This window comes from Sciurus vulgaris (assembly GCF_902686455.1).
Source record: "Sciurus vulgaris genome assembly, chromosome: 15".
Taxonomy (NCBI): domain Eukaryota; kingdom Metazoa; phylum Chordata; class Mammalia; order Rodentia; family Sciuridae; genus Sciurus; species Sciurus vulgaris.
In genome coordinates, this window is record NC_136476.1 from 76,441,298 (window position 1) to 76,467,259 (window position 25,962).

General features: G+C 43.8%; 1 protein-coding gene across 1 annotated transcript in view; it reads right to left on the reverse strand.

Annotated features, from left to right (window-relative positions):
* CDK5RAP2 (CDK5 regulatory subunit associated protein 2) overlaps nucleotides 1-25,962 on the reverse strand; it is a 178,385-nt gene that overhangs the window by 127,591 nt on the left and 24,832 nt on the right. The window contains 6 exon segments of the mRNA XM_079112477.1: nucleotides 344-397; nucleotides 1,653-1,815; nucleotides 6,003-6,157; nucleotides 8,902-9,025; nucleotides 14,760-14,836; nucleotides 18,574-18,684. Of these exon segments, the coding sequence (XP_078968603.1) occupies nucleotides 344-397; nucleotides 1,653-1,815; nucleotides 6,003-6,157; nucleotides 8,902-9,025; nucleotides 14,760-14,836; nucleotides 18,574-18,684 (684 nt within the window).

Genomic DNA, 25,962 nt, shown 5'->3' on the forward strand with positions numbered 1-25,962 from the left:
AAAATGGGAATGTCTATAGAGAGTTACTGCAAAGACTGAGAAACTCAGGGCTGGAGTTGTAGTTCAGTGGTAGAGCTCTTTCCTAGCACATGTGAGGCACTGGGTTCGATTCTCAGCACCACATAAGAACAGGTATTGTGTCCATCTACAACTAAAAAAAAAAATTTAAAAAAAAAAAAAAAAAAAGATTGAGAAACTCCCTCTAAAGATTCTTGTATTTAAGAGCACCCAGGAGCATTCAATAACTGACAGCTAATGACACAGAATCGCCTATCACACTTGGAATAAAACAAGAAGCAAGAATAGGAGAAATCTTCAATAAATTTTAAAAACATCAACATACCTGGATCCTCTCTTCAAAATATTTTCTCTCCTTCTGATGCTCCATTTGTGCAGCCTGAGAAAAGGGTATTTATTAGACCAGAGACGCCACCCACAATACCTTCCCTAGAACAAGTAGAATGAGCACCTCGGGTACGTACTTTCCCCCATTGCTATGGGATTCATTAAGTCAAGGGTCCCCTCCTTTTTTCTGCCCCACCCAAAGTTCCACCTGATTTGAGTGAAGAAAAACCTGAAGATAATCCACAGTGGATGATCACCAACGCCCACAGTCCATAAACCAAGGGACTATGGGGCAAAATGAGAGGGCCTTCTGAAGGACAGGCCCAGGGAGCAGGAGGGAGGCTTAAGAGGAGAGGAGACAAGGTCATTTCCTGGTGAGGCTAAAGAACTCACTGCTGGGACAGAGACAAAGGCCCTGCTCCATAAAGGAATCAAGCCCTTCACGAGCACCCAGAACATGCCCACCGTGAATGCCTGCAGGCAGCAGCCACCCTTGCTCCAGCAAGAATGGAAAGTCTAGGGGCTGGGGATGTGGCTCAGTGGTAGAGCGCTTGCCCAGCACATGTCAGGCACTGGGTTCCATCCCCAGCACCACATAAAAATAAATACGTAAAATAAAGGTATTCTGTCCATATACAACTGAAAAAAAAATAGATAGATAGATAGATAAATAAATAAATAAATTAAAGAATGGGAGGTCTAAACCAGGACCTGCCTGCACTTCTTGGCCCAGACCTCCCTCTTCACCTAGAGTCGGGCACTGGTCTAAGGATTTGGGGTCAGCTACCCACCTCTTGGAGCCTGAAAAAATATAACAACTCCTCTGGGCCTGGTTCTAAACTCAACAAGGGGACTGGGATCTCCACCTGGCCAGGTGGCTGGGAGGACTGAATGAGGTGGTCCAATAAACCCCTCCCATGCCACCAGGCCCAGCAGGGGGTTACTCCCTTCCCCCACCACCTCTGAAGTTTCAGACCAAAGCTGGCCTCAAGCCTGCCGCTAACCACAAAGGTAAAACAGACAAGTAAAATGCACCACTGTCTTACCCTAAGAAAGCCCAAAGGATGAAAATAGAGTCCCCAGGCAACAGATGAACACCTGGTGAAACAGGCCAGCAGGCATAGGACTATTTTTTTAATCAACTCTTCACGTGAGGCAGGGAGAAAATGCCAGAACCTGACAAAGGCTGTTTCTGCTCACGGGAACTCATATTTGGAAGCTGACCATGTATGAAGCACCCAGACTGAAGGTCAGTCCGTTTCCCATAGAGGATTTGGATCTGCCCCCGTGGTGCCCGGTCACCTCACCTCAGTATCCCTCTCCTTTTCCTCCCTCAGAGCAGCAGAAAGTCTTCGGAGCTCTCCAGATGACACATCCTCATCAGGAGATGCCATCTGAGATTTCTCCTCTTCAAGGCACTGAATTAAAGCTTCTTTGCTCTTCAAAGACAGCTTCAACTCCTCAATCAGTCTAAAAGAGAACAAAATTTAAATATTAATTCTAAGCTGTTCTCTTAGCTCTGTGGAGCAGGAGGAGGCAGGAAATGGGGCCAGACATCTTCAAAATAGACAGGTCTAATGACTAAACAGAAACAGAAACACATTTTGCAGATCAGATGTCAAAGGCCAGAATCTGTGTGACATTAACAGGTCGCCTTGCCTCTAGCCTGGCCCCAGTGGATTCAACTCTGGGCAGCCACACTGGTCAGATCACACCCCTGCTCCAAGACCTCAACAGCCCCCACCAACTGCAGTGGATTACTATTTTTCTGGCCAAGAAATCCTCTCTCCAAAAGAAATCTGTCACCAAAGCCCGTGCAAACACAACTGATCGAAAGCTGCTCTGGTGAGTGTGGAGAAAACAAGGGTGATCCTCCACAGCTCCTCAGGGCAAAGCTTTTAAACACACTGACATTCAAGTTAGAGGCCAAACTCCTGGACAACATATCCAAGTCTCCGTCTCATCACAGGAAACCATCACCCTCCAACGCTATGCAGGAGCCTCACTTCGGGCTCTCTCCAAAGCCAGGCTAAGGAGCTTCCATCCCTGTGGCATAAGCTGCTCCTAGAATGTCCTTCCAAGCCCTGCCCCACCCCCATCCGTCCCGTCCCATCTGGTCACACTGGTTAAGCTGCTTCCCCATCAGGAAGAAATGCACACATTCTTTACTGAGCCACCAAAGTCCCCATATCAACTGCTCCCTGACCACAGCAAGTTTTTGACATCTCTGAGCCTGCATTTCCTTCCCTATGAAATGGGACACCTTGCTCACATGGACTGCAGTTGAGTCATTTGAAACAACCCTTCGCAGCTCCTGGCATGTGGCAGAACTCAACAACTAAGAGCTGTTCTAATGACTACCTTTTCCAACATTCAACAGTTAGCATTTTGGCAGAGGACCTCAGAAGGCGCTTTCTGTAGCTAAGCCTAGAAAGCAACTCCGTTTAGTAAGAGTAAAGGATTAGAAACACAGCAGAGTGGCCTCTTGAAGCACCCAGTTTCCCCAGCAAAAGTGAGGGAGGAGACCGGCAGCTGGAAGGCTAGCAATGCACTGGGATGGGGCACCCACCGGGCAGCACCTGCATGATGCCCCCACAAATGTGGAGGGAGGAGTAAGACTGCCCTCTAGGGGTCTAGCTGGGAATCATCACATTACTGACAGAGGTAAAGTCATCCAGCAATACACTTCTAAATGGATGCCTTGTATTGTATGTAATTTATAACTCAATAAAATCGATTTTTTTTCCGTTACCATAAAGCAAGTTTCAGACAGGAAGTGAAAAAAGTGGGGCAGGCCTGTGGGGTCTGAGGCCACTGAAGCCTCGGCTCATCCCCAGGGAGCGGCAGCCTTGATGCATCAAGGTGGCATCTGGAGATTTTCAAGAGAAGCTGGAAATCCAGACTTTCACGTGACAATCTGTTAGACACTGGCAACTAACCCAAGCTTTTAAAACTACTGTGTAGACCCAAGAAGGGAAAGTGTATCTGCTGGCCACATTCAACTTGGAGGGCTCTCCAACGCCGACTGCCTCCAAGATACCAACAGAGCAAAGGCCAGACCGAAGGAAATAAAGTGACAAAACTACAACCTGTGTCTCTGAAAAGGGTGGTGGGACACTGAGAGTGCCCACCCAGGTGAGGGGCCAGGGCCTCAGGATCCAACAGGCCCAACAGCGAGTCACCTGGCAGGCCTGGCACCTATCTCACAGGGCCGTAACCAGGGACCCCTGCTCCAATGCAGTGCTAACCTTTTGACCTTGACTGAGCCTGGTAGGCAGGACTGCTTTCAGGGAGGGAAGCACACAGATCTGCATCCCCAGAGTTTCACCACAAAGTGTCAAACCCTGAACAAGAATCTGGAGTTGGCATCTGGCTGCCAGTCTCTGGCAGTGCACCTGGGACACTATCCCTGAGACAGACACAGTCACAGGACTGACAAACCAGATTTCTGTGCCCATCTAGACAGACCTACAGGAACCCAGGAAGATGCAGCCTTTAGCAAAGCCCTGACTGACCACCCACATTCACAGAGAACGTACCAGCTAGACAAAAGTAAGTACTCACCCTCCCAAATTCCCTCTTCCCCCCAAAAAACCCAGAAGTCACGCTTCTGCAGCAACACTGACAGGGACTACCTGACAGGGATTCCATGATCGGGCTGTGTGACAGGCTTCGCACACACCACTCCCTGACCCAGCACTCCCAGGATTCCTCCCGACGAGCATTCCCTGCCCCCTCGCTCAGAACAGAGACTCGATTTGCCTCTTCTACCCTGAGCTCCAGATAAACAGGACTGTGTGCACACCTCTGCTTTGGACATGTGCAGCCCAGGCCGTGCTCAGGCCTGACTCTGCTCGTCCTCCAACGCAGCTCTGATCCGTCCACCGACCACCCACCTCCTCAGCTCCACTCACTCACTCAGAGCCCTCAACCCACTGGGTCCTGAGTGAAAGAGGCACCTGCCCATTCTCCCACCCAAACATGTCTTCTTTTCCTTCTCCCCCAGCTCAGCAAACTGCACTCCCATCCCTCAGCTGCTCCAACTCCAAAGTGGCCCTAGGGGCGCAGCCAGCCTTTTCCCCCAGCCCAAATCCACTCAGTCATCACGTCCACCCCACCCTCTCCATCTCTGCCTGTTCCCCTCCACTCTTAGCTCTTCCCTGTGCTGGTCACACCATCTCCTGTCTGCCAAGCCTGTCCCAGCCGGAGAACCAGTCTTGTACCAGACCCAGTGGGAATCCATCCCCTAGAGGAAGATTCGCTAAATTTAAATCTGATTCTGCCATTGCCTGAGCCTCATCCCTAACTCTTCAGTGGCTTCTCATATGCTCTGAGGATAAAACCCCACTCCAGGGAAGTTTCTCTTTCTAGAGAAAAGATCAAGAAAAACACAAGGACTCGAACAGGTACACTGAAATGATCCTTATTCCACTGAGATTCCACAGAGAACTCAGTTTCCTCATCGCAAAATTTCATTTTCCTCGTCAAAGCTAAGAAAAGGCCACAGCATGCTCAATATGCTAGTTCCTCCAAATGCAGAAGCTAGAGTACTTAAAAATGGAGACCAGGGGCTCTCCTCTTTCACAGGCAATCCTGAAAGGTTTGCTCATCCAATTTCCCCATTTATAAACGAAAGTAAGTAGCAGACACAAATCTCAAAAGGTGACACCAAGACAGAAGTAAAAGCTCTTTGGACATAAGAACTAAACAAATCACAGGGTGGGCTGCAGGGGATTTGGGGGGGCTGTCAATGCAGGGGGCATCAGTGACCAAGAAAAGGAACTAGTCAGCATCCCCTGGAGTTACTTCATTCACTTTGGAACAATTTCCATCAAATTCCAAATAAGTTCCACTCTTTGACAGATAGGTCACAGGTTAGCCAGCAGTCTGACCTTTATCTAACTCAACCTTCCATTCAGTGATCACCAACACAGGGCAGGAGTATCAAAATGTAAGGCTCAAGGTACAAAGAATAAAATGTGAACTTTCTTCTAACAAGTTTTTATCAAAAGCTTGGCTGCAAGGTACGATGAGCATTAAAGATGGCTAAAAGGCCCTATTGTCCACCCATTTCTCTGGACTCCAGCAGACTCCATATCTGAGTTACATTATTTTGCTTTTGGCCCCTTGTTCTGTACTAATTTGGTTCTCCTGCCAGCATTAAAAGATATAACAGAAAACAGGTCACACAATATTCACCAGTATTTATTATGGAGATATAGTCACTTACTGTTCCCTTCGAAAGAACAAGATAAATTTCTCAGACAGTGCCAAGTACAACTGGGATTCTCCTGAGCTACTGGCTTGTTTTACCTAGGGAGGAATGTGAGTCTCATGTTCACCACTGTTTTCCTTTTCTCCTTTGGTTACCAGGAAGCCTAAAGCTAACACTAAATGCTAGATTTAGTATCTAAGTAGAACTTACCCACGTGAATAGCGATCTACTGTCTCTGCCCCATGTCACCATCCTATTCCTTTTTTTTCCTGCCCAACATCATCCCCAGTCTGCTATCTCACTGTGTTGAAGATGTTCCCATAAGCCACTCACATCCACGGGAACAAGGAGAGAATGGAGGGAAGAAGGGAAGGAAAGGAACAATCCTTTTCCCCGCCACAGATAATGAGACGTTAGGATTTCACCAGGGTTAGAGCCAGACCTGTCTTTCTCTTCCAGGACCAGGGCCACCTCCAAGTCCCCCTTGTGCATCTTCTTCATCTCTGAAAGCTTGTTTTCCAAACTCAGCCGAAGAGCCTTCTCTGTTTCTGTTCTTGCAAAGGCCTTTTCCAGTTCTGCTTGGGCGGCTTTCACATCCTAGAGTTAAATTAAATGCATTTGATGCAATTTTTCAATACAATTGGGAACATTTTGAAAGGAAATTGGATTAAAATATAAATATTTATGACTTTTTCTCCGGCACATTTCCCCTCCCTGAATTGTACTATACATGGAAAGAATCGGTAATAAATACATTTGCCAGCCATTTTTCCCTCTTGTATCCTGAAGAGTAATAGGCATTTCCAATGGAAAAGAATCAACTCTACAAGAACTGTACTTTTGGTTTTGAAAAATCAGATCAATATTTACAGCTTCAATGAGAACAAGGAGAAATGCACCTCTCGATACTAAACATGCATAAATTCTAAAGAGTCACCGTAATCTCCATACAAATTCATCCCACCCCCAACCCCCATTTCTTTTTAGGATAATGACTACACAATTCTAAAGTACATTTTCTATATCTCCAAAGTGATTTAGGTGGTGAAAGACTCTATGTTCTTCCTGAGAGCTCAGACAATCCACCGAGGAAATTATACAAATCACCCATGCAGTGTCTGTGTCAGGGGAAAAGGCGTCAGTGCTCACGGGAGTGACCTGGGAGCAGGCCCAGGTCTCTGATTATATTGCAAAGATAAAAGTCAACTCAAACTGGGTTCAAAACCCAGCTTTCCTACTTATCTGCTATGTGACTTCAGACAGTCTCTTAACCTCTCTGAGCCTCACCTTTCAAAAATCCACAGAACAGGAATAACCACTATCCCATCAAAGAGATGCTATGAAACTCTGTTAAAAACCTGTTGTACCACAGGAAGCTCAAAAAGTGCTGGCTTCCTTCTCCCTGCCCTTTCCCTCCCCCAGCCTGTCTCCCCAGGAGGTTTGCCTGTCAGTCTCAATGAAAGCTGGCAAAAATCATCCCCCATATTCTAAGACAACAAACAACAAAGCCTGCTATTTACTAAGTGCCTACTAAATGCCAGGCTCTGAGCAAGAAGCTTTATTTATATCACATTTAATCCTCAGCAACCCTAAAATGTTATAACCAAAGTGGTACAGAACAGCATTCTAGAATGCGGGTTGGCAGCCAGAACACCGGACATGTTCACCCAGGAACTGGAGCCATGACTCAGCCACTCTGCCTGCTTCATCCTCTGTTTAGAAAGAAGGAAGGAAGGAGAAAAAGGACGGTGAAGCTATTTACCCCTCAGCTCACTGAGAGGACTGACCAAGTCCATGCACACAGGCAGCGTGCAAGGGTGCCCCGCCCAACGGCCAGCCCTCCACAGACCGCCGGTTCAGCCCCTCTTGCTACACTTGCTACACTAAAGCAGGTGTCACTCTCCCTGCTTCACAGAGGCAGAGGCGCGGGAAAGGAAAATGCCTCATCCAAGGTGAAAAAGACAGTGAGTACCAGGGTTCTGGCACCCAGAAACACTGGGAAGCACACGATGGGGAAACCGGGTGGCCAAGTCAACAGCCACGTCACTTGAAAGCATCATCATTATATTTTCACTAAACTCCAGAAAGTCCTTCTTTCAAATATCCCGCTCTTCCACTTTCGGCTTAGACTAGTTTCTCGCTCTTTCTGAGCGCAAGATCTACGTGCCCCAAGGGAGGACAAGAGCTGATGTGCACAGCCTGAATGGACAACCACGAGCTGCAAGGTACAGCCTCTGCTTTTTATATCCAGAAGTGCCTTTGGGAGCCATTTCTCTTTGTATCCACTAAAAAGATACCAGAGTTCCAGGCAGAAAAACTGAAATGAGATCAGTTCAACTCCAAAAACCAGAAATTAAGTAACATAGTTTGAGAATCCCTAATCCAAAATCCAAACTCTGAAATGCTCCAAAATTGAAACGTCTGAGGACCAACATGATGTCAAAAGTGGAAAATTCCACACCTAACCTCATGTGATGGGTCAGTCAAAACACAAGTACACTAAAAATATCGTATAAAATTATCCTCAGGCTATGTATATAAAGTAAATGTGAAATATAAATGGACTGCCTATTTAGACTTGAGTCCATCCCCAAGATATCTCGTTAAAGTTAAAATATTACAAAATCCAAAGAAAACCCCAAATCAAAATCACTTTTGGTCCCAAGCATTTCAGATAAGGATGCTTGACCCACATTATTTAATATTAGTTAAAATGGAGGAAAACTTTGTTTGACCCAGGACACAGGACTTTGTTAGCCAGGAAGCATTCTGACTTCCATCACAGGGAACACATAATTGAGAATGAGCAGGAGAAGTTACACACAGGGCCTCGGAGAGAAAGGACAGTCAGTGGGCACTGGGGGGGTGGCTGGGAGGAGGTGGGCAGGGGCGACAGGAGCTGGACAGGCAGGCATGGCTACAGGCCAGGAGATCCAGTTCAGGCTCAGCGAGCTTCAGGTTAGGCAGACATTCCCCTTCTCTGGGCCTCAGTTTCCTCATCTTTATCATGCAAGGACCAAGCTAGACAGTAAGCAGAGCGGTGTGGTTAAAAGAGCACAGGCTTAAAACCCAGGAGTCATGGGTCTAAACCCAGGGTTTAACTTGGACCTGTTAGTATTTCTTTGTGAACCTCAGTGTCTCATGTGGGAATGAAAACAATGGCAGCCAGCTCTCGGGGTAGAATGGTTATGAATTATAAATGTAAACTGCCTAAAATAGGGAGGGAACCCAGGAGACGCTCAATAAGGGTGAGGGTGGCTGTCGCGCCCGTTCAAACACCATTCCCAGCCCATCACTCATCAACCCACAGTGCGAAGCCGTCCCTCCGCCTGTAGACTTGCCCCTTCCAGAAGGAGTATCCTCTGGGTTAGGAGATCTTCCACCTGCTGCACCTTCTTCCGAGCATCTTCTTTCACCTGCTGAATTTCAGAGCCACCCCCTTCTGCTAAGCTCTCAACGGCTTTGCTGCAGAAAGAGGCAGAGGGCAAAACACATTAGGGTGACAGTCTGACAGGAACTTCGGCAGCTTCCAAGAGACGAGGAATATCTGTTAGTCATTTTTCCCACCTCCCTAAGCCAAGCTGCTGCTTCTTTTTTAATGTAATTTCAAAACAAAGATAAGAAAAAGGTAAGATTCGTGCATAATGTTGTCAACTAAGTCGACATGTGAGTATGTAGCCTTTCAAACATTTTGTACACAAAGAAGCCATTTAAGACATATCAGTGAACCGACCTTATTACTTAATACACTATAAACATTCTTCTGGGTCAATAAATATAAATCTAGAGCATCATTTTAAAAGCTACCTATCAGCTTACAGTATGAAATATATTATGATTTATTAAATCAATTCCTTATATTTAAATATTTAAACTTTCTGATTTAACATGTTTGATAATATTCATAAAAATCTGAGAACAGCAACTAGAACAAAGTAAGCATTCAATGAACATTAATGTCATTGTTTAATACGCCCAATGGTTTTAGGATAGGAGCACCCTTGTACATTTACCATCCAGTGATATTCCTGGGGGTAGATTCCCAGGAAGGGAATCGGTGGGTCAAAGGGCAAGCACACTTTTAAGACTCATGAAAGTTACTGCCAGATTTTCCACCAGGAAGCTCTCAGACAAGCAGAGGTCACATCCACCAGGGGTACAGGAAAGCTGGCCTGACATCCAAGGAGCAATATGCAACAAAAGTGCACCTGCAGGGCTAAGGACAGCAGTGTCATGCTGTACCAACAAGAGGGGACAGCACCTTAAGTACAGCTCAGTCCATCTGCTGGAGCTCAAGCTACTTCTCAGAGCAAAAGAGGAGATGACACCAAATACACAAGGCCACTGCTATGGCCCCTGGGAATATCCCTTCTGCAGGATAATCAGTGTGGGGACGGCACCCAGGCCAGATCCGGGCCACAACCACTGACACCACGAGAAAAGAGCGTCAGACACCAATCTGTAGACAGACTCAGACTCTGTCGGATTTCTAGATGATTGCAGGTTTCTAGAAGGCAGGATAACAGAGGAAATGGCTCCACCTAAAGCTGGTTTCTCAGAAAAACTGCAACAGAAAAAAATGTCTTCACCACTAGCCTCCCATGCCCTACTTTAAGGGTGTATAAAATTTCCCCAACAGAGAGTCCTGTGATCAGGCACTCACAGGTCCAGGCCATGTGACCGTCTTACCAAGAACAATAGAGAGTTAAGAGGGCCAATCTGGAGTTGCCAGCAAATAAGGACCTTATTTATATCTATTTTTTCCTTTTTCTCAATAAGGCTTGAGAAGGCCCCGGGTCATGATATCATGTTAATGGAATTCAGTGTGAACACTGGAAGTAAAGAACTCAGGCTCCAAGGCTGGACAGATCTGCTTCCACATGCTTGCTCTATTCTATTGCCAGCATGACTCTGGGTACATTACCTAGCCTCAGTAAATTACCTGTTACACCTCAGTTTCCTCATGTGAAAAATGAGATGATTACCTCTTAGAATTAATGGCTAACGTGCAGGTGCCACTCCCCCTGGATGTGAGTGCTCGCACCAGGCAGAGGCTGCTGCCTCTGAGGCCAGAGCAGCGCTGGCCCCTGCTGAGCTGCGGCAGGAGGTCTGCTGCCATCCCTCTGCTGGGGTCTGAGCTGAGAATAGCTCGCCCACCCCCCAGAACCAGGGCCATCATTTCCACCTCCTGATTAATGCCATTAAGTGTCCTCAGCATCCTCTCCCTTAACTCATTTCTGGATCAGTACTTGCTCAAACTCAACAGTGACTCACGATCACTTCTAAGGCTCCTCAAGGGGCAAGAGAGAGGGCTGAAAGGATGCCAGACTCCGTGTGCCCTCCATCCTGAGCCCAGACAGAGGGTTTTTCTAGCCCCAAGTTCCTGCTACCAGCAGCTCACAAATGTCTTAGCCCCTGGGGCTTTATGGAGCCTCCACTGTAAAATCACACCCCTCTGCGACCCCTGCCCTCACCCCACCCACCAGAGCACAGTCTCCCCCCGCCAGCCCCCATCCAACCTTGACATTTTACAGCCTGAATCATATACACTGTCAAGAGGCTGACTACAATTTTTAACAACTACTGGTATTATTCAGTTTGTTTGTGTTTTAGTTATACCAATAAAATATATTCCCAATAATAAATGTTCCAACTTTTCATTTATCATCTTTGTATTTTACAGTTACTGTAGCAATAAAATTTATACTCAGCAGTATGGTACAATTTTCCTCTGCTAATGGAATTATTATTTTTTGTTTGTGTTTTAAAGCTACAGAGATAAAATTTACTCCCAACAATATGACTGCTTTTGTTTTTAATGCCCCCTTATTGTAACTGATAAATATAACAATGGAAAACCAGCAAACACATATGTTTATTTCACAGCAAGGCAGAGTGGGCTCTGGAGCCAGATCAGACCCAGCTCAGTGACCAACTCAGGCAAGCTCCCCCTCTCCTCTGAGCCTTGGTTTTCTCTTCACTCAAATGGGACACTGGCTGCCTTACATAACTGTTACAAAGATCAAAAGCAAAAAAGCATGTTAAGTGCCAGGAACAGGGTTTGGGACAAAGTAGGATCTAAATCTTGTTAGTTCCCTACTTCTACCCTTTCTTTTCTTATGGACTCTGGGCTAACAGGGAGATTAGGGAGATTACAGGGAAATGGGTTTAATCCAGCTTTCTACCCAACACAAGAAAGAACTTTCTAGAAACACTACCCTCCTTATTTTTTTTCCCAGTGAGCACACTGAGCAGGCACTCTACCATGAAGCTACATCCCAGCTCTCTTCTCATTATTCCGAATCCTCAACAATCTCTCTAGATTCTTTCCCTTCTAATTATAGTTCTCAGGGAAAAGCAAGGGCTTTCCCTACAGTAGGTCCCATCTTCCACCCTCACCAAAAATCATACACTGGAAAAGAGAGCTGAGGGAGGCATATTAGTAAAGGTGATCTTCCATCAGGCATCCACTATGATCGTGCTGCGGGAGAAGGCTCACCGTGCAGTATGGGGTGGATGCTGGCACTGGACAGCCATGGAGATGCTACACATAAGCTGTGTCCACGCATGAAAATCAAAAACCACAATCTGAAGCCTGTGGCTGAGTGCCACATCCGGGAACTAACCCCAGTTCTGATCTTTCTGACGAGGGGTCATAGCCTTTCCGTCACCATGCCCCAGTTCCCTCCTCTATAAAATGAGGGCACCTTGTGAGATTTGCTCAGCTCAGAATAAAGATGGAGCGTAAATGGATGTGAAAGTGTTCTCAACCTCAGAAGTGCTACGCACACGAACTTGTCATTTCATGCCAGAAAGTCTGTGAAGAGACTGATGCGGACTGGAAGAGCCTCTTGTGACCCGCTGCGGACTTTATGAAGGGCGAGGCAGCAGCAAAGGCCCTGGGCTGGGGAGAGAAGAAGGGGAGAGTCCGCCAGGGCGAGGACAGAGCAACAGAATAGGAGCATCGTGGCGCCCTCAACGCGCGAGGGCAGAGCTGGCGGAGAGAGGCTGAAGTGGTGAAGTCCCAGCAACGTTCCTGAGCAGAGCTCATGCTCTGAACCCCAGGAGGCACCAGCCTTGGCCTTGCCTCCTCATCCACTGAGGCCGGCTGGCTTTGCTTCCTAAGGGTCCTTCCCGCCACCACTCAGCACGGGGCTCTCACCTCACCCACTGGATCATATCCTAACTGGCCTCCCTGCTTCCACTCACACTCCTTCCACCACCCGCTTCCCACCCAGCATGCTGTGTGACCTTCTCCAGAGCAAAACTCTTGGCTGTGTCACTTGCTCATGTGATCTTAGGGTCCAAAATCACTAGGGTCCTGGTCTTCTCATTTTCTGGGACATGCATTCCCTCTCCTTCAACCCTTCTCCCTCCAGTCACCTGCCGAATTCCTACGTATGCCTCAGATTTCATTTCAAGTGCCACCTCACAGGGTCACCTTCCCTGGTACGTACCTACATACCTACTCCCACAGCTCTAAACTCTCATGGCTCCCTTTATTTTCTCCTTCTAGCTCTTTCCCAATTTGCATTCATACATTTATTATTGTAAATACTTTACCACCATCACCTCCACTAGAACACAAGCCTCATCATTACCTCTGCATCCTCAGGAACCTTGTCCAGTGCAGCACACAACAGTTGACACAACCAGCACAGCATCTGCCAGTCAGACCACAAAGGGCCTCGAACACCAGGCTGGGCAGACTGGGAAATGTGTGCTTACAAACGTGTGTGCAAGGCCCCATCACTCCATGCTGTGTGCTGGCCCTGAGGCACACACAGGAGCCCTTGTCAGCTGGGATTTCCCTGGGCACACACTCAGCCAACGAGAAGGCCTGGTCAAGGCCTGGTCAAGGCCTGCAGAGCCAGCTGTGAGCAGGAAACACACCAAATTCTATTGCGATCTTCAGGCCTAGGAAAGTAGATTTGCCTCACCGCCAAGAATGACGTGCTTCCAAAAATAAATAAATACCAACAAGAACTTTCAATCTGCTTATATTTATTAATTCATTTACACATTCAGAAAATGTTGCCTGTGCAAGTTCAGCATAGCTCAGAGGAGGAGCCTGGGCCTGGGAACCTCTACTCTGCTCAAAGCGGACACAGGCCAACCTCCAGCTACAGGACCGTGGAATGAAAGAAGTTATCCTGGCCTGGCACAGAGCAGCTGTGCCCCGAGCCAAAGAGCCCACCACGCCCAGCAGGAGCCCTGCTGCCAGGATAAATGGAATGTGCCCACCTGAGCCTTCACCGCCTCAGTGAGGCAGCCACGGCGAGTCCCATTCCCCTCTCTTGGAGCCCAACTGAGCCCAACTTCCCTCCAAAATGCCCTCCATGCTCTATTTGTTCCCAGGAGGGTCCACTCAGCCAGCTCCAGTGAGTTCTGGGAGTGGGCGTGTCTCTCCGCAGAGCCTCGGCATGTGACCCAAGTCATTACAAAATAAATGCTAATAGACGGATGGAGAACCAGCTGACTGCAGGCTGTGTTCTCTGAACTGTGACTGCTGTTCAACAAATACAGGAATGTTTGAATATTGAACTAATTAATGGAAATACCAAAATGTTTGAAATTTTTTTTTAAAGAACCCCTTTCAAACAAAACATTACAGGATCCTAGTACAAATAGCATATTTTTTTTAATAGTTACTCTAGTTGAAGCCCCACTCTCTGCCTCCCTGCTCGCCCACCAGGACCCCTTCAAGTCCCCTTGACTTTTACAGCAATGAGAATGAATGAGCCACTGACATAATTATCAACAGATGAATCTCACAAACATATTGCTGAGGAAATAAGCTAGACATGAAAGAATACATTATTGTATGATTACAATTATATAAAGTTAAGAACCGGGTAGAACTCAGCAGTCGTGACAAGAGAGGCCAGGACGGTAGTTACCTTGTGGGGAAACCAGGAGGCTTCTGAAGCCTGTAATGTTCTGCCTCCTGGTCCGGATGGTTCCCCAGGTGTGTCTGCTTTGTGAAAACCCATCATGCTGCACCTAAGACCTGTTCGTTTTTCTATGTTAGTTCATTGAAAAATCAGTAATTAAATAAAGGACTCCTCCTTGGAGTCCTCGGAGGCCAGTCAGAGAACAAGTGGCTTAGAAAAGCAGTTGGTTCTGTGTTACTGAGCAGCCTAGCGCCCACCAGGAGAAGCCCTGCGACCTCCTAGCGTGGCGGCAGGACAGTACTCACGAGGCTTTGATGAGCAGCTGCTCTCTCTCCTGGAGCTCCCGCTTCAGACTTTCTACTTCCACCTTCAGCTCAATGTTCTTCCAGACGAGAGAGAGAAAGAAAAGAAGCAATGTAAGATTCACAACCTCATCGATGGTGGGCAGACCACTCTTGCACAGCAGACCCAGCGACAGACCCAGTGACGCTTTTAACAGCAGATGTTAGATCCGAAGCCCTCATTAGCCTCAAGGCACAGGGAAAAGGGAATTATTAAACACTGGTGGTCTCAAAAGAAAGCCCTGGGTTTCTCAAGACTTGGAACAATTATGTAAATGCTGCAAGCTTCTAACAGCCAGAGCATTCAAATATCGAGGCATAAATGTCATACAAGTGAGGCTGATTTAAAAATTGTTTGCCTTCCGCCAAGCAAATTTACAGTTTGCTTTTACCATTCCAAGGCAATTACTTCTGGTTGTTTACAATCATGCATGTGGTGGTTGTAGCAGTGGGAACATGCTAGAGCTTACACAAAATAAATAAAAACTGTGAATGGATAAGTGGGAGTCCACATCATGGTCTGTCTGGCTTAGATATAAGATTTTGGGGCACTCACAAAAAAGCCACACTGCACGGAGCAGACTGATGCTAAGGGACAGTGTTCTCCAATGTGCTCTTAATTGACAGGAACAAAGCAAGTCACACATCATCCTCACACACCACAACTCAAATGAGATCCAGAAAGGATCTTAGGCAGATGGAACACCATGTGAGACAGTGGAGCAGAGGTGGGCTTCCCAAACCTATTCCCACATCTATCCCAGACAGAATTTCAGGATGATGCATGCAGCAGAGATAGGGGCTCAGGGTACAGAGTTTGCAGAGGACTGCCATAAATCCAAGATTTCTCTAAATTCACTCTCCTGTTTTACTTTAATAATTAATAACAATTTTATATTCTACACCATGATACGTGTATTATTTCAAATAAAAATAACAAGTCAGGTGTGGTGGCATGCACCTATAATCTCAAAGACTAGGAAGGCTGAGGCAGGAGGATCACAAGTCCACCAACTTAGTGACACCCTCAGCAATTTAGACCCTGTCTCAAATTTTAAAAAAGGACAGGGGATATAGCTCAGTGGCAAAGCATCCCTGAGTTCAATCCCAAGTACCAGATAATCATAATAGTAATAATAGTAACAATTAATAATAATCATATTATTATTATTTCCAGTAAAATTTACAATCTCAGAGGATGTTCCTCCCTTCTTCCTGCCAAACTGTCACTCCAGGTTGAAAGTACTGACAAAATCAGTCTTGGACATGGGAGCAGGGGCCGCAGCTTTCAATTCCACCTGTACACTTCCCAGAAGGAGACCACGGTCAGCGGACACTGGCTTTTCACTCCTTCCCATTGCAGGCACCTACTCTGTGCCTGTGACAGGAGAAAAACTGAGGACCCTGGAGCAAACCGACCGACCCAGGCCTGCCTTCATGCTCTCCTGGGGCCCAAATCTGGAGGTGTGGCTTGCGCCTGTTCTCCAGCACATGGTCAGGGTGAGAGAGCTCCTCTCAGACCCTGGATGTCAAGTGGAAAGCACAAAGTCCACATGCGAGGGGCTCTAAGGACTGACTGACGCACACAGGAGAGAAGCCAGTGTTACTCTTCACTGTACACAACACAAGTGAAGATGTCATCTATGGGGCACAACGTTTTATAAAAGACACTGACCTTTGCGACAGGCCAGGACACTGAGGGCCTGAAGTGTGGCTCTGTGAAAAGTGCGGAAACTCTCCAGACGCAGGCACCTTCTCCAGCTCTCAGAAGGGCAGCACACAGGGCTGCAGTGATGAACGGACACTACGTATTCTAAGAGCTTTGTTTTCCGATGAGCCAACCAGCCCCAGCCCAGCAGATTTAAACACCGAGGCCTGACATGGCCATGAGACTATTCTTCCCAGGCCCAATATCTCAGGTTATAAGCCTACACAAAAGATGATGATTTCCAAACCAAAAGTCAGGACTCTTTATAAGTGTAAATGGACTATTATAAAGCTATTTAAAAAAACAAGTAAAGTCCTTAAACTACTATTAAGAAAAGATATCTAAATGCTGGGCACAGTGGCACAGGCCTAAAATCCCAGGGGCAAGATGATCCCAAGTTCAGCCTCAGCAACTTAGAGAGGTCCATAAGCACTTGGTGAGACCCTTCTCAAAATCTAAAAAAATAAATAAAGGGCTGGGGATGTGGCTCAGTGGTTAAGTACCCCTGGGTTTAATCCCTGCTACCAAAAAAAAAAGAAAAGATAACTAAGATATCATTAAGTAAAAAATGCAAGGCACAGGGCAGAACGTGCGTGTTTTTATGTATAACAGGTTTACACACACACACTCAATCGATAATATTGATTAGATACAGGGGCCCAGGAGATAAGAGTGTCTTTGCAGTATGCTTTTATGTTTTATGAGTTCTGAATCATGGGCACCTACTCACAAAGCTAACCAGGGGTGGGGAAGGTAACTATCCGGCCATCTACACAGACGACGGGGAAAAAACCGGTGAGGAGCCCGGGTCGGAGAGGCAGCACCTCTGCACTCAAGATCCGCCTCACTTAGCTAAATGACATCCACCAACTACTGATCTTCCCTGAGCTGCTTCCTCCCCCATAAGACGAGGGCGACCACCACTGCACAGGGCTGTCCTGGACCGTGCCTGACAGGCACCTGACAGCTTGGCCTGTGATCACCCCAGAAGTTCCAAGATTCGTGACCACAATACTCACACAAAAAACGCTTCACACTACTGCTTTTTCTTTCAGAGTCTGATTGCATCACCACTCCCTTAAGAAAAAGGGACAGCCTTGATATCTGTGCACCCCACCCCTACGAAAGAAGAAAACTGTGCCTTCAGGGAAAAGGGAGGTTTTCAATTCCTGCAAAGGCTGAGGACAGAACAATCCCTCTTCAAAAAAAGTCCATTTAAGTCCCTCCACTGAAATTCAAGGAGAGTTCTTTTTCCTCCTTCAAAAGTTTCAACTGGTACAAACTTCAGAGGAGAAAAGATGGAATAATTCCCAGGCCAAGGGCTAATCTACCAAAAAAAGCTAAAAAATGGGCACCGAAATATTGTTTATGCTCATGTCTTTTCAAGAAAGCCAAGTTCTTTTTTCAACTTTCAGAGGCAAGCTTTGTTTTCAGATAAAGACCTCCAGGTCAAGACTTCAAAGGGGAATAGACTTTTTTTTTTTTTTTTTTTTTTTCTCCTGACAGTTCTAAGTGAGAGCATGGGAATACAGAAGAGTCGAATCACAGAAAAACTGACAAAACTAACTTTGGGTGGCCAAAGGAAGCCTTGATAAGACCATGCTGATTACTGTCCAGCACTGACTGTGTGCTGGAGCGTTTCACCTGTCCTCCCTTTTTAATCCACACAAACAACTCTATGACACAGGGATTATCACTGAATTCTGGAAACAGGCCCAGGGAGTAAAGTGACTTGCCTAATGTTACCCCAGTTAATTGGTAACAGCAGGACTTTCTACCATTCCAATGCCTATTTCCAAATAAATAATTATAAAAAGGCAACTGAAATAAAGACAGTGACTCAGAATTCTGACGTTTAAAAGAGAGTAAGGGACTTCCTTAAAATTAATCATGTGCCTCTTTGCTTAATATGAGGGTCAGCCTAGCATCTTTATGCTCCCCATAATCAATCCAAATTGAGTGAAAGCAGCTCCATCTATCATGCTGACTCTAAGAACAAACATCAATCAAATATCTGCTTGGGATGACTGAGAACAGACAGAAGAGAAGGCAGCAAAGGGGGCCACTTACAGTTTTGTAGACATGTTCAGTGGGGACATCAAGTTCCTCTTGCATTCTCTCCTCCAGGAAATAGATGCGGAGCTTCAGATTAAAGTTTTCTTTCTTCAACTCGGTGATTTGCTGGGAAATGAACACAGAAGGGTTATCTAAAGCAAACAAAAGGCAGCGCATCTAACTGAAGTGTCCTGCATTAATCCCCACAGCTCCCAGGATACAAAATGAATTCAAATGTTAAATACTAGAGTTTACCTTTGCTACAGTTATATCAACCCGGAAGAATCAAGTAGGTCCCAGCAGCCAAATTTAGAACAATTTGAACACCAAAACGAAAAATGACAGAAATGAAGAACAACTAAATAAAGAAAAAATTCATGAGCCCACATTAGATGGAATAAGATGGGAAAGCAAGGGAAGGAAGAAGGGGCTTGCCTCTACAAATGGAACCCAGTAAACAAATTAAGAACAACAGGAGCAGACAATCACCATCATGCAACTTCTAAAGTAATTAATTCAGGTAATATAAGGCATCAGGTGAAAAATCATTAGAAAACAGGATATTCAGTCCCAAGATATTCTCCCACAGATGGCTTAGTACCTACAAAGGAAAAGGTACCTTTACAACTTAGAAATCTTCTGTGTAATCAGCTTAATCAAGAAAATATATCTATTATCACCATTGATGGGACAAACTGACATCACGTGTCTACGGAAATAAATCACTGAGAGCAATTAATTCTATGTAAAGTGCTCCTGTCTACAGCCGTTAACCTAAATCTAATCGAGAGAAGTCACAAATTTAAGTTGAAGGACATTCTGCAAAACAACAGACCTGAACTCTTCCAACAGTCTATGACAAGCTAAGGTGAAAGGGTGGAGGAACTCTTGTAAATAAATGGAGGTTAAAGAAGCATGACTACTAAGTGCAACAGAATCTCAACTAAAAAAAACAAATTATATGATGATGGTAATAACCTGCTATCAGGTTACAGCATTATGGTCTTGTAGGATAAGGTCCTAAGAAAGAGACATGTGCTGAAGTACTTAAGGGAGTGTCATGATGTCTGCAACTACTGAGCAGGGAGAGAGGAAACAGGGAGAGCAAATGTAAAAATTATTAACTGTTCAATCTGGATGAAGATTTTAGACTGCTGTACCATTTTACAACTTTTCCACAAGTTTGAAATTTGTCAAAATTAAAAGCTGGTTGTGGGGGCACATGAAGAGGGCTGATCCTGAGAACCTATTATGTCAACAAGCACTGGCCTAGATCAGTGTCCACAGTCTCTCGGTCCTAAAGCACACGGTGAAAACACACCCAGCTGTACCCACCCAGCTGTACCGTGATCCAAGACCACACCAACAGCTAAGAGCCGGGACTCCTACCCCGTGGTGTCTCCAGTGACTATAATCTGTCACTAAACCTCACTGCCCAAAGAAAATATTTGATTTCTTTGGTCTGGTTGGTCTGCAAGATTTTCTGAGATGGCTAACCTAACTCCAAGAACAGAATACACACAAACCAGCTCCCTCAAGTGTTCATGTCTGCTGCTTAAATAGCTCAATGTTTTCCAAGTCCTTCCACTGTCCCCTACCTTCTCCTTCTCTGTTTCACTTACCTTTGAGTCTCTGCTTACAAAAAGATACCCTTCCTTAGCACCATAAGAAAGAGAAAGACAGAGGCACAGGCTGGGAAAAGACTGGAAATCAGTCCAGGGTAGTGGTCACTTTTAGGGAGGAAAAGTGGGTGGCCTCTGGAGGGAGCCACGGAGGAGATGTCTGGGTGCTGAATGGTTCATTTCTTCCATCAGAGATGATTACAGTACACGGCCTTTTTTTGATAACTCACTGAACTAGTTCACACATGTGTATGTTACCATATGTATGTTGTACTTCAGCTTTAAAAGTTCTTTTTTTGCGGGGTGCGGTTACTAGGGATTAAACTCAGGGGCACTCACCACTGAGCAACATCCCCAGCCCTATTTTGTATTTTATTTAGAGACAGGGTCTCACTGAGTTGCTTTGGGTCTTGTTCTTGCTGAGGCTGGCTTTGAACTCTCAATCCTCCTGTCTCAGACTCCCCATTCCCAGAAATTACAGGTGTGCGCCACTGCACCTGGCTAAATGTTTTTAAGTCAAAAAGTTCATGGTTAATTTAAATTATTAAAAGTCAACTAGTTGCAATCATTATGGAAAGTAGTATGAATATTCCTAAGAACACCTGGAATGGACCCACCATTTGACCCAGCTATTCCACCCCTTCATTTATATCCAAAGGACTTAAACATAGCCACATCAATGTTTATAGCAGCTCGACTCACAATAGCCAAACTATGGAACCAACCTAGGTGCCCTACAACAGATGAAGAGATAAAGAAAATGCAGTGTGTATATATATATATATATATATATATATATATATGTATATGTACATATATATATATACACACACACCATGGAATACTACTCAGCTTTAAAGAAGAATTAAATTATGGCATTTGCTGGTAAATGGATGTTATTGGAGAATAATAGTTGCTAAGCGAACTAAGCCAAACCCAAAAAACCAAAGGCTGAATGTTTTCTCTGATATGCAGATGTTAATTCACCATGGGGAGGGGCGGGGAGTAGCTAGGGAAGAATAGAGTTACTTCAGATTAGGTAGAGGGGAGTGAAGGGAGAGGAAGGAATATGGGAGTAGGAATGATAGAAGAGTGCAACAGACATTATTACCTCATGTACATATATGACCAATGTGATCCTACAATATGTATAATCAGAAAAATGAGAAATTATACTCCATTTATGTATGATCTATCAAAATGTATAAATGCATTCTACTGTCATGTATAATTAGAATGAATTTTTTAAATTAATTTTTAAAAAGTCAACTAGTTTATCATTAAATAAATGATGGTATATTCACTTGATTGGAATATTATAAAGTCATAAAAAAAGAGTGAGAGATTACTGGCTTATTCATAGGACATTATCATCAAGATTCATTATTAAATAACACTATAGCATAGATTATATATGGCAGGTTACCATTTAAATAAAAGGCAGGAGAGGGAGGGTATAAATGGGGAAAGGAGAGATGTTAGTCAAAGGGTACAAAGTTTCAGTTAGAAGTAATTGGCTCTAGTGAGCTACAGAATGGTGACTATAATTTAAAACATTATATTGGGACTGTGAACGCATGCTTTTCACCCTTTTTACCTCTTAAATTTTGTACTATTTAAATTCCTTAATAAAAAATAAAATAGATTTGAAGTAATAATAAATGAATACATTCTTTTCTAAGACTGTATATATTATGAAAAAAGAGCAGATATTTTACTAGATCCTGTGTATCTGCCCACACCATAAAGTCGTGTGTCTGTTGTCCCCTTCCCATTCACAAAGTCACTACTCAAGATCAGCTCTCAGCCAAACCACAAAGACCAGGGGCTTTGAGACAACACAGTATAAGTTCAATATACTTCTTTAATACTGACTTCTAGACATGCTACCTCTCTGAGCCTTGAGTTCTTCATTCTAACATTAGGATAATAAAGTCAATTTCAGGTTTTTGTGAAAAGAAAATAAATGCATTTGACTATATCAAAAGGGAAAAACTTTAAACTTAAATGTCTAAGATATTTGCAACAGATAAAACCATGATCCAAGACACAAGGATGAACAGTCTTAAAAATAAATAAAAAGATATAAAGTCTTAGTTAAGAAACATAAAAGAGCTAAACAGAAATTTTGAGACCGGGGGCTGGGGTTGTGGCTCAGTGGTAGAGTGCTTGCCTAGTATGTGTGAGGCACTGGGTTCCATTCAGAGCAACACATAAAAATAAACAAATAAAAGGATCTGTTCATCTACAACTACAATTATTAAAAAAGAAAAAAACTACAGGGGCTATATACTCCATGTACGTATGATATGTCAAAATACATTCTACTGTGATGTATAACTAAAAAGAACAAATTGAAACTTTAAAAAAAAAAAACTATGGAGGCCAGAGGCAGGGGGAACATTAAACTGCTCAAAGAAATCACCACGCAGAATTCTATATCCACCAAAAATATCCTGAGAAAGGAAGGTAAAATGAAGACATTCTCACACGAAGGGAAAGCGCATGGCTGCTCTGAAAGAAGTGATAAAGGGAGTTCTCCAGACGGAAGGGAGATGATACTCTGGAAATGGGAGAAAAGAAAAACAAGTAGTAAACGTCTAGGTAGCTAGCTCTTGAAAACATCTATACATGACAGTTGAAAGCAAGCCTGTAACACAGTCTGGAGGGGTTTCAGGGTGTGCTGGTATAATACACATTGGGAACGAGCAGCACTAACATTTCCACATCTTACTTATGGTGAAATGTAAAGTTCCTCGTGTACGTGTGCGTGCGTGCGTGTGTGTGTACATGTGTGTGCAGGAGTGTGGAATGATCTCAAAAGTACCCACTAAACATTTTTAATGGTTTTTAAATAAACTATACAAAGAGATATGTTCAAAAAATAATCACGTAAGTGTAAATGGAATACAAAAATAATTCGAATGACCTAAAAGAGGTTTGAAAGGGGAAACAGAAGAATGAAAAATAGAAAACAAATTAAAAATGGTAGGTCTAAATCAAAGCACGCTTTGATATATGTTAAATGTAAATGGAATAAACACACCAATTAAAATACAAAGCTTGTGAGAACAGATTTTTTTTTTTTTTTTTTTTTGGTGGTGCTGGGGATTGAACCCAGGGCCTATGAGAATAGATTTTAAAAACAGTTTTATGCCACACACAAGAAACTCACTTTAAATATGACAGAGATAGGTTAAAAGTAAAAGAATGGGAAAAAATACATACCATGTGAACACCAAACAAAAGAAACCTCAAATGGTGATTAACATCAGAAACTGCAGACTCCAAAGCAAAGTGAATTATTCAAGGACAAAAATGGACATTACATAATGATGAAAAGCCCTAAGGTCCTAATGTACACAAACCTAATACCATGCCTTCAAATCCATGAAGTAAAAATTAATAGAACTGGAGGCAGAAACGGACGAATCCTCAAGGATAATTGGAGATATCAATAGTCCTCTCTCAATCCACAGAAAAAAGTGGACCAGAAACCAGTACGAATACAAGAGAGCCGAACGACAGTATCAACCAGCAGGATGACTTATATCTTAAAAATGCTACCCAGTAACTCAAGCAAACACAGAAGGCTTATAAGATATCCTGGGTCACAAAACAAACCTTAACAGACTTAGAAGAAATGAAACCAAACTATGTTCTCTGACTATAACAAAACTAAACTGAAAATCAATAACAGAAAGAAAACTGAACATTTCCCAAATACTTGGACATTAAATGACACATTTCTAAACAATTCATTGATCAAGGAGGAAGCCTCAAGGGAAACTAGGAGACATTTTGAATTAAACAAAAAAGAAAATACAATATATTGAAATTTGTGGAATGCAGGTAAATCAATGCTATGGGGAAATGTGTACTATCAAATGCTTTAGAAAAGAAGGAGGTCTCAAATCAATCTAGGCTTCTACCTTAAGATGCCAGAAAAAGAGCGAACTGAACCCAAAGTGAGCAGAAGAAAGAAATAATAAACTTCAGAAATCAGTGAAATGGAAACCAGAAAAACAATGGAGAAAAATCAATTTTAAAAGCAGGTTCTTTCAAATGATCAATGAAACTCATATAACTGGCAAGACTGGCAAAGAACAAAGAAGACACAAATTATTAATATAAAAAATGAAAGAGGGCTAAGGGTATAGTTCAGTGGTCGATCACTTTCCTAGCATGCATGAGGCCTGGGATTCAATCCCCAGTACCAAGAAAAGGAAAGACAAAAGAAAATGAAAGAGGGTCCATCAACACAGATCCCATGACAATTAATAAAGAAAGAAATATTGTATGCAACGCTGCACCTAAATTAGATAACTTAAATGAAATAACAATTCAAAATTCACCAAATAAAAGATAACCTGAATCAAATAACCTGATTCACCAAATAAAAGATAACCTGGTAAAATTTGAATTTGTACTTAAAAGTCTTACAAAAAAGAAAACTTCAGATGTAGATGATTTCAGTAGTGATTTTTACCAAATCTTTACAGGAAAAACAATACCAAGTCCACCCAATCTTCTCCAGAAAACAGAAAATGAGGGCTAAGCACAGTGGCACATGCCTATAATAAGAGGCTTAGGCAAGAGGGTCACAAGTTCAAAGCCAGCCTCAGCAACTCAGTGAAACCCTAAGCAACTTAGTGAGACCCTGTCTCAAAATAAAAAATAAATAAAAAGGGCTGAGGATTTATCTCAATGGTAAGCACCCCTGGGTTCAATTCCCAGTCCCCACCCCACCAAAAAAAAAAATCAGAAAATGAAGAATCTTTCCCACTTGTTTTTATGAAGGCAGCACTACTCTAACACCAAAACTAGACAGAAATATTACAGGAAAACTACAAACTAAAGTCTTCATGAACATAAACAGAACAAATTCACTAATTCACTACCTGAAAGTCAACCCATGTAATCCACCATTATGGTTTGGATGTGGAGTCCCCCAAAAGCTCAGGTGTGAAACAACGCAAGAAGGTTCGGAGGATAAATGATTGGCTCACAAGAGTCTTAGCCCAATCAGTGAATTAATCCCCTGATAGGGATTAACTGAGTGGTCACTGAAGGGCAGGGTGTGGCGGGAGGAGGTGGGAATTGGGGCATGGCTTGGTATCTGGCCAGTGGTGTCTCCCTCTGCTTCCTGATCACCATGTGAGCTGCTTCCCTCTGCCACTCTCCCACCATGATGTTCAGCCTCGCCTGGAGCCCCAAGGAATGGAGCCAGCTTTCTATGGACTAAGATCTCTCAAATAAACTTTTCCTCCTTTAAAATTGTTCTGATCAGATCTTTTAGCCACAGCAGTGAAAAAACTGACTAAAATATCCTCCACACCAACAGCATAAAGAATAAAAAAAATACGATTATATCAATAGATGCAGAAAAGGCATGGGATAAACCCCATTCATGGGGCGGGGTGCGGGATTACAGCAAACTAGTAATTACAGGAAATTTCATTAATCTGCTAAGGCATCTACAAAAAAAATGCTTTATGTCTATTAAAAACAATACATGCTTACCTAAGGATGAAAAACTGAATTCTACTGCCCTAAGGTCAGTAATAAAAAGGAGATCCACTCCCACAATTCCTGTTTAACATTTTATCTAAAGATCTGAACAGAAATGTGACAATAGAAGAAATACAGATGGCAAATAGGAACAAGAAAAGATTTTAAAACATCTCAACTTTTAGGGAAATACAAATTAAAATGACAATGAAACGCCAATACACACCTATTAGAATGGATGATTTTTTTTTTAATTGACCATACAAATTCT